The 9,668-nt window shown below is 41.8% G+C and overlaps 1 protein-coding gene across 1 annotated transcript; it reads left to right on the top strand.

Annotated features, from left to right (window-relative positions):
• Window positions 1-715: 715 nt before the first annotated feature.
• gsx2 (GS homeobox 2) lies at window positions 716-2,129 on the top strand. The gene is made up of 2 exons (XM_012851481.3): window positions 716-1,219; window positions 1,378-2,129. The coding sequence occupies exons 1-2, from the start codon at window positions 844-846 to the stop codon at window positions 1,719-1,721; spliced, it is 720 nt and encodes a 239-aa protein (XP_012706935.2). The 5' UTR covers window positions 716-843; the 3' UTR covers window positions 1,722-2,129.
• The last annotated feature ends 7,539 nt before the right edge of the window (window positions 2,130-9,668 follow it).

The following is a 9,668-nucleotide window of genomic DNA, read 5'->3' as shown; positions in this document are numbered from 1 at the left end:
GCATTTCTGAAATAGCTGCCTGTTTACCCCCGCACAGACCCACCATTATAAACACTTTCTAATTGAGTCCTAATCGCCGTCAAATAGCTGCGGCCCAGACTCGCCTTCGGTTCATAATTATTTAATTGCTGGAAGTGAAACCTGGACCAACCGGATTCAAAGTGCGATTATGGTTGCTGAGCAGCTAAAGCTCTTTATCCTTGCGTGAACAAATCGCATATCGGAAAAATGTTGTTTACTGTTGTGGAATACAAGGAACAAGGGGAAAAACTGTCATTGGATTTAATTACTATAGGCTATAGCAAATTTAGAGAAGACAACGTACATGCAGCATATTATTATTCATATTACTATTATTATTATTGGTATTATTATATTTTGTTTTATTATTATTATATTGTGTTTAAACTATTGTATGTACTTTTCTAAAATTGAGTTGATCTAATTTGCTGTTCAGATTGACAACTTTGTAATATCAAATCGGAATCCAGTAAATATATAAATGTGGAATGTTACAACAGTTACTAAAAAGTGTGGAGCAGAAGAGTCACGGAACTTTTTATACTTTTTTTTTTTAATTAATGTTCAAACTTTGATTTAAAAAAAAAAAAAGAGCCCAAATTTTGATCGGAGAAGTGGAGAAGCGGTCACGTGGTTTGGGTCAGTGACAGCACAAACCCTTGGAGCCGGGTGCGCACGTGGGTGACGATGCAGGGCCAACCCCTCTTCGGGGTCCCTTTTGTTGAACCATCAAACATAAGCACCTTTGGAGATCCCGAGGGCTTCACATGAGACACAGTCGTCATCCTGCGCACTGGGCGATCACTCCGTAGCCGCGCAGCCATGTCGAGGTCTTTCTACGTCGATTCTTTGATAATCAAGGATACGGTGCGACCCGGGGCGGCCGAGCATCCTGCCCAGGACTTCCTCCTTCCCATCAGCGTGCACTCTCCGAGCGTAATGACTGTCACCGCTCCGGTGTGTCCCTCCAGGAAGAACGGCACTTTCTGTGTTTGCCCGCTGTGCGTCACGTCCCACATCCATTCTTCTCGCGGCGGTATTCCCATGCTGAAGAGCCAGTTTCCAGGTGTGGAGGCGCAGTACTGTCAAAGGATATCGCAGCAGCAACCTTCTGCGCTGGCGCATCCTGGACACACACCTGTTTGCACGCCCACCTTCGGCGTCACGGATCCCAGGAGATACCACTGTCTTTCTATTGGTAAGCGCCTATTTACTTTATAGTCCAAGACCTGTTAGAGTAATGTTGATGCGTCTACTTTTTAAGCACTTTTACGCAGACGGCTTTACGCACAGTAATGTGCGTCTAGTCTTGACAAATACAACCTTCTGCTAAAAACTCTTTATGTTTTACTACAGGCAGTTCCTCGGAGAACAGCCACATGCAGAACGGCAAAAGGATGCGCACGGCTTTCACGAGTACGCAACTCCTGGAACTCGAAAGGGAGTTTTCCACAAACATGTACCTGTCCAGACTCAGACGAATTGAGATCGCCACATATCTGAACCTGTCGGAGAAGCAGGTGAAAATCTGGTTTCAGAACCGCAGAGTAAAGCACAAGAAGGAGGGCAAAGTCACGCAGAGGAGCGCGCACGGCGGCTGTAAGTGCGCCGGCGCTCACACGAACTATTCCAGGTCGGAGGATGAAGAGTCTTTATCTCCGGCCTCTGCATCGGAAGAGAAAGAGGTGTCACCTATTTAAGAGAAACTCTGCTCCCCCCGAATCCCGTTGCTGCACTTACTCTGCCCCGCATGCTGCAGTTGGCATCACGCAACCTCTGAGCACATGCAAAAAGAAAAGAAAAAAAAGGCTTATTTCCTGCATGAAGTATGTCAATTTCAAACGAGTAATGTGAATATATATGTCAGTGAAATATTCTAAACGCAACCACCTGACCTCTTTTTGGGAGTTTGCATGTTCTGATCCCGTTAATTATGTTCAATAAATGTCGTAAAATATTCACAGGATCTGTCAGCGCAGCTATTGGATCAGAAAACATAAAAGCCCTTAGAAATAGCCCAGGTCTGAAATGTAAACCTGTGGCCTGTAGACATTTGTAAACTATGTGCATACCTGTATTTATTGTAATAAACATTCCGACTTGACCTACGAATGTGTCACTGTGCTGACTTGATATGTTGGGGCTTCAACGCTGTCGTTTCGCGCCTTCGCCGTTTCTTACAAAGGCTTTTGGTCGTTTCGAACCTGCTATAGCTGTGTACTACATGGAGCCTTCCACGGAACAGTTCGAAACCACTTTGACATGCGACCTTTAAAAGCAGTTTTGTATAATATCAAAACATATTGGGCATGTTGGCTTGAAGACTCCGACAGACACAATCCATCAGGTTAGGGAAAATCATTATCAGAGAGGTCGCTCAGGATTATTATGGTTTGATCAGGGGGTCATAACCCATCAGTTGTCATCAGTTGCATGACCCAAATGGGTATTAGAAAAAGATTAAATTAAATTAAATGATAAAAATGGGAAAAGGATCAAATTAGAATATGATTTAGCCTTGTATTTATACGTGACATTTAAGGATTTTCAAAATCATGTATTTTACTTTATAATACATTTAAATAATACGCTAATAAAAACACCTCCTTTAACCAATAATGGCTTAATGGGTAAGAAATGGAAGTAGGAATGAAGAAATCTTGGGTACGAATTAAAAGAGGGTCATCCGGAGGGGGGGGCGGGATATCTTGGGATGGCGCAACAAAACCACAAGCCAGAACTGAATTGTGCAGCTACCATATGCGAGGGAGAGGAGGAAACAGCCAAGAATGTGTGATAGATATTTAAAAGTTTCCCACTATGAAGAACATGGACAACACCGATAAATAAATACATAAATAAATAAAATTAATTTTAAATGTGCATCAGTAAAAAAAAAAAAAAAACATAAAATATATTGAATAGTTTCTGGTGGGGTGCCCAGCAAATTCAAAGGGGTGGCCGCTTCTCCAAAAACCCAAGCGTGACAGCGGCAGGCTGCGTATTGCTTTAACAGGGAAGAACTTTCATTACATTGTTGTTGTTTTTTTTTACAGTCAAATCAACAGATTTTCTTTTTACGGTGCAGATTGTTTATTGTAAAAAAAAAAAAAAAAAAAAGTCGACTTAGAAATGTTTCTATCATTTTAAACCACCCATGACCTCTTTTACTTTGTTTTTAGAGCATCACATTTAAATATGCTAATCACGAACTCTCATTTCTACTGAGCTGACGTGATCGCGGCAGTGCCCCGATGTCTGTGGGCCCGGCTGGTTCAGAAACATCAAGATTTAGTTCAAGGGATCTTGCCTGTTAAACTCAAAATGGATGGAGAGAGAAGGCCCTAGTTGTAATTTCTCCTTAGATTTGATCACAAAAGGGTACCCGATAACGCCCTCGGGGAGCAGCCAATCGTCCATTAATGTTCGCTTCTGAAAAGATTTCTGTCGTCCCAAAGCGAGTTTAATTGCGTTTTCGGTCCCACGTTGGTTGATTATGCCGCCAGTGGCTGAAGCCGCAGAACGAGGATATATAGAAGTGGGCAAAGGCTTTGACAGGTTAGATTGTCCTGCCTTGGGACCCGCATTTAGCCCGGGACCCCCGACGGCTGCGTGCTCAGAGAGCTTTGAGGGACATCGACAGGGTTCCTCGGAGCCACAGAGAACGATTTAGTCACTGTTTCATTAGGCACTATTTGAACCTTTCAACTTATGGTGAATTAAAAGGGGGCATGCTCAAATGCACTGGGGGATTAGATGGGAGGGGCCACTGGAAATTAGTGGACGCCTAATTTAACTCGTTTCTGTTGGAGTTTGGGATACATTCCTAATTGAGAGGGGAAGCAGGTGAAGTTTTGGTCCCACGCAGGCCCTTTCAGAGCGGGAATAAATGGTCTCCTTTCACATCCCGCTGCTGATCGTATATTATTGGGGGAAAGCCATCTAATGAATATATATTGAACTTCCTATTAATCGAATTAGAGTTCCCTTGCAGGTGTGTCGGACCAATAGACTGAACACAAGTCTTAAGCCTCAGAGGACGTGACCCGGACTTCAAGGACAGCACGAACTCAGATTCAGTTCGCTGCTGCATCCAAACCGCTCGCATCAACATTACACATCACCTCTTCCAGTGTGTCACACCATGTCACACAGATGCTTGGGAGAAAAAGATGGCAAGAAAAAGGAACTTTTTACCTGCCAACAGACAGAAAAATAACCTCTATATATCCCCAAAGAAGAGACGGGTCACCATTGAAAACGAGGCAATTACGCATGACAAAAGACAATTAATAAGAGCGCTTTTCAGCTGGTTGCAGCTGCTGTCTCATGCGGAGAGATGGAGGCCAGAAGAAGTTGAAGTACCCGACTACAGGAACGGGAGGGGAGGGGGGGGGGTCTCCGCTGTAAACTTCCGCGTCACCGTGCGCCATTTCTGTGTCCAAATCTTCTCATGTAAAATCCCACAAGCAGGAGAAGGCACGAACTTGAGGAGGGCAGGTTTTGAGATTATTGGTGGAGACTTCTTCTGCTGTCAGGTCAGCGAGTTTTTTTTTTGTTTTGTTTTTTTGTTTGACCTACGTGAAAAAAGGTGTGAGGTACACTCCATGCTCACGCTCCACTGGGTTAAATCGATTGCTTCTGGTAAACGCTACATAAGTGCAACGTATACCCTTTTTTTTAGCGTTAACTGGAAATGAAATGTTAACAAAGTGGACATTTGCCCTGGTTAATTTTTCTGAAGTAAAAAAAGCTGTAAATCCCTGTTGACACACAAACCCCACTGTAAAAGATGTTGGCAGCATGTTGCTGCGGAGATGTTTTCCTGGGAAATTGGCTTAGATTCATTAGATGGAAAACGGGTTTTCTTTTTCAGACAAAAAAGTACTCAAAGAGTAAATGTATAATACTTTAAAAATAATGACAGAAGATGAGATTTTTTCTAAACAAGTCAGGAAATTTGAATTCATATAAGTGTCGTGTTCTATATTTTAAGGACCTGTATATTCTTTATCAGTTATACAGTGGGTACGGAAAGTATTCGGACATCTTTAAATTATTCACACTTTGTTTCATTGCAGCCATTATCTAAGCCATTATCAAAAATGTACATTTTCTTTCTCTTTAATGTACACTCAGCACCCCATTCTGACAGAAAAAAAAACAGACATGTAGAAAGGTTTGCACATTTATTTAAAAATAAAAGGTTAAATATCACATTGTCATAAGTTTTCAGACCCTATGCACTGTGGGTCACATGCTGTCCATTTCTTCTGAACCTGCTTAAGACGGCTCAACTCTTTTATTGGAGTCCAGCTGTACTTAATTAAATTGATTGGACTTGATTAGGAAAGGCACACCCCTGTCTATAGGAGACCTTACAGCTTGTAGTGCATGTCAGAGCAAATGAGAATCAAGAAGTCAAAGGATGCCCAAAGACCTCAGAGACAGGATCGTGGAAAGGCACAGATCGGACCAAGGTTACAAAAGGATTTCTGCAGCACTCAGGGTTTCTAAAAGCACAGTGGGCCCCATATTACTAAGAGGGAAGACGTTTGGGACAACCAGAACTCTTCCTAGACCTGGCCGTCCAGCCAAACTTAGCAATCGAGGGAGAAGAGGCTTGGTGAGAGAAGTAAAGAAGAACCCAAACATCACTGTGGCTGAGCTCCAGAAATGCAGTAGGGAGATGGGAAAAAAGTTCCACAAAGTCAACTATCACTGCAGCCCTCCACCAGTTGGGGCTTTATGGCAGAATGGCCCGATAGAAGCCTCTCCTCAGTGCAAGACACGAAAGCCTGCATAGAGTTTGCCAAAAAGCACACAAAGGACTCCCAGACTATGAGAAATGTGATTATCTGGTCTGATGAGACCAAGACTGAAGTTTCTGACGTAAATTTTAAGCGGTATGTGTGGAGAAAACCAGGCACTGCTCATCACCTGCCTAATACAATCCCAACGGTGAAACATGGTGGTGGCAGCATCATGCTATGGGGGTGTTTTTCATCTGCAGGGGCAGGACAACTGGTTGCAACTGAAGGAAGGATGTACAAGTACAGATATATCCTGGAAGAAAACCTCTTCCAGAGTGTCCAGGACCTCAGACTGGACCGAAGGTTCACCTTTCTCCAAGACAATGACCCTAGGCACCCAGCTAAATAAAGGAGAGGCTTCGAAACAACTCTGAGGATTTTTGACTGCCCCAGCCAGAGCCCTGACCTAAACCCAATTGAGCATCTCTGGAGAGACCTGAAAATGGCTGTCCACCAATGATCAGCATCCAACCTGACAGAACTGAAGAGGATCTGCAAAGAAGAATGGCAGAGGACTCCCAAATCCATGTGTGAAAAACTTGTTGCATCATTCCCAAGAAGACTCATGGCTGTACTAGCTAAAAAGGGTGCTTCTACTCAATACTGAGCAAAAGGTCTGAAAACTTATGACTATGTGATATTGTAGTTTTTCTTTTTTAATAAATATGCAAAAATGTTCAACATGTCTGTTTTAGTGTACCTTAATGAGAAATGAAATGGACTGTTTTGATTTTAGCAAATGGCTGCAATGAAACAAATAGTGAATAATTTAAAGAGGTCTGAATACTTTCCGTACCAGGTGAAGTGATACTTTCTGTAGGTACTCTCTGCTGGTTTAGTGTATGTGTACTTCTGGAGCAGTCAGATTAAGAAGGGGAATGCTGACCATTTACTACAAGCCATGTACAAGGCACACCAACGTGGGTGTTCTGGCCAGATGAGACCAAATTGTAACTTTTCAGAACAGTTTCATGTTCAAGTAGAGTTTATTGTTCTGTTGTAATATCAGACCTTTAGAGCCCCCCCCCCCCCCCCCCCAAAAAAAAAAAAAAGAAAGAAAGAAATGTATCACCAACCACCACTGGGGGGCAGCATCATTCTATTGTGTGCTTTTGTTAGGTGTTTTGTCTTCTTTATCCATACAGAAATATCCATCCGATGAGTGAGTAACAGTGTTCGGACTCATGTCTATTTGAAAAGCAGCAGAATATACAAGTGTGACGATCCTTAGAAGAAGGGTTGTTTTGAATATTGGTTGAAACATCTTGTGCAGTGAAGTTTGAGAGCATGACTCCTTTGTGTGGCTACTGTGGAGCAAATGAAAAAATGTTTAATATCTAAGCTACATAAATTCAGAGTTTTTTTTTTTTTTTTTAAAAGAACATGTCCATTGGTGCAGCAGACGTGGAAGAAAGGACTGTGTTCAGATAAGACAAACTAGATCTTGTCGGAAGCACTGCTTTGTACTCAAAGCACTGTTGGATTGGAAGATATTAAAGCTTGGCTGGCCATAAACTTCCTAAATTGTAACAAAAGAAATACAAGAGATTATAGTGTTTGGACCAAGTGGCGCTTGTGAGTCCACCACTGTTGATTTGAGACTCCTTAAAGCATATTTTATACCAGATGTTACCTATTTGGATTCTATTATAGACAGTGATTCTAAATTGGATATTCAAACTAGAGCAGTTAACATGTCCTGATTTTATCATTTATGTAAGACAGTCGGCAGGCAACTCTTTGAAACAGTGACCCATGCTTTGATTTCTTCCCACTTAAATTACTGTAATGGACTTTATGTTGGAGTAAGTCAGTCCTTAATCTCTTGTCAGCAGCTGGTTCAAAATGATGCTGCATGTCTTTTAACTGTTACTCAGAAAACAAAACATATCACCCCTGTTCTGGCCTCAATCAGCTGGTTACATGTGCATTTTGGAATTAACGTTAAAATTATTAAAACAGGTTCTTATTATTAAAAGTATTATTTCCATTTTTAAATGTGTGTATTATCTTGTGCCGCTGTACCTCTCTGAGCTTGTTCATCCCAACTTACCTTCTCACGTCCGCCCAACAACAGCTTCTGCTAGTACTGAGGTCCAGGGGGGAGCTCAGCGGGGAAGAGACTTCTCCATTGCTCTCTCTCAACAGTGGAATAACTTACCCCTGCACATTGGAGAGGCTCCTCCACAGCCTACTTTTAAAAGTTTTCTTAAAGCCCATTTTTATTCTCTGGTATTTAACATCACCAAGACTTAGTTTAACCTTAGTTTGATGAACGGACAGACAGACAGATACAGTAGATGGGTGTTTGTGTGGTTGAGAGAACTGCACCTAATCCTGAGCAAATCATCTGATGCTAAAATGAAATGGTTTGATGACAATCCATATCCATGTGTTAAAATCGCCCAGTCAAAGCTAAAACTTTGATTTGAGTCATACTTTGTGAAACTGCTCTTAACAGAAAAACAGAAAACAATTCTGTCTCTGTGCAAAGCTGGTAAACATATGCTCCAAAATACTTGCCCCTGTAAGCACATCACACAAATTGGGTATTTTTCTGAAACGTGTGAAAACCAGGCGTCGTTTTCTTTCTACCTCTGATTAGATGCTTTATTGGTGTTTCATCATGAATCTTTATTAAATATACAAAGGTTTTTAGTCGTAACGTGATAAAAAAATTTGATAAAGTCTAAGGGGTGTGAATACTTTTGCTATGCAGGAAACTGATGGAAAAAAAATAAACATTTCAGCACCATGGACAGCTCTAAGGATGCCCACCGCCCAAAGGACTCATAATCCATCTCACAGAATGGTCTGAAACATTCCTTTTAGACAGCTATACACACAGAGACGAGGAAGGAGATGCTAAAAATAGAAATAAAAATGAAAACAAAACAAAATAAATACTTTTCACCAGATAAGCCATCACTTTTTAAAAAAATATCAGGAACATAAATAAAAAGTGGCTAAGATTTTTCACCACTACACACTAAACAATGAAGGCATGCAAGATCGGTGCTATAGTTTTTAAATAGTATATATTCCTTTTAATTCTAACAGCATCATGATTGTTGACAAAGTTGCAGAGGGCTGTTTGAATGACATGTGATATTACTTTAAAGCCCTCTGCTGGACAGCCCGGGGCACGACAGGGCGAGAAACTAATTTGGAGAGTTTTTTTTTTTCCCCTACCTCTCCAAATTAGAGAGGTAGGGAAAAAATGTGGGAATACAGGAATACATCAATCCTATAGGCTACTCTGATGTGTCTGGTTAAAAACAAAACAAAAATAAGCAAAAGATAAACAATAAATAAATAAATAAATAAATAAAACCTTATAGTGATGGATTTACAGAGATCAACTAGATTTAAGCAAACACGCTTTAACTAGTTAGGACATTTATTTAAACTAGTTTACCTGGATGTAATTGGTCGCAAGTGAGAGTCTAAACTTGCTTTGAGGTAAGTTGGGTCTTCCTAAGCTGAGATCCTTTGTTTGGAGAACAAGGAGACTGTTCTTTCCCCTAACATGTGGAAGTAATTGCGCCAAGCGGCTGCGTGGAGTGGGGAAGAAGGGGTGGGGGGCTGCGGCATCGGGCCCCGGGGCTCCGTCCACACACACACACACACACACACACACACACACACACACACACACACACACACACACACACACACACACACACACACACACACACACACACACAGGTCTGAATCCTCCATTCTGTGCCAAGAGATAGAGGATTCACAGGGGCCAATTATTCCTCTCATGCCCATCAGGGAAGCCCCCCGGGGTACTGGGGGGGATAAGGTTTAAGAAATCGGCCATACTGA

The sequence above is a fragment of the Fundulus heteroclitus genome, chromosome 9 (assembly GCF_011125445.2).
Source record: "Fundulus heteroclitus isolate FHET01 chromosome 9, MU-UCD_Fhet_4.1, whole genome shotgun sequence".
Taxonomy (NCBI): Eukaryota; Metazoa; Chordata; class Actinopteri; order Cyprinodontiformes; family Fundulidae; genus Fundulus; species Fundulus heteroclitus.
This window is presented reverse-complemented; position numbering and strand designations above follow the sequence as displayed.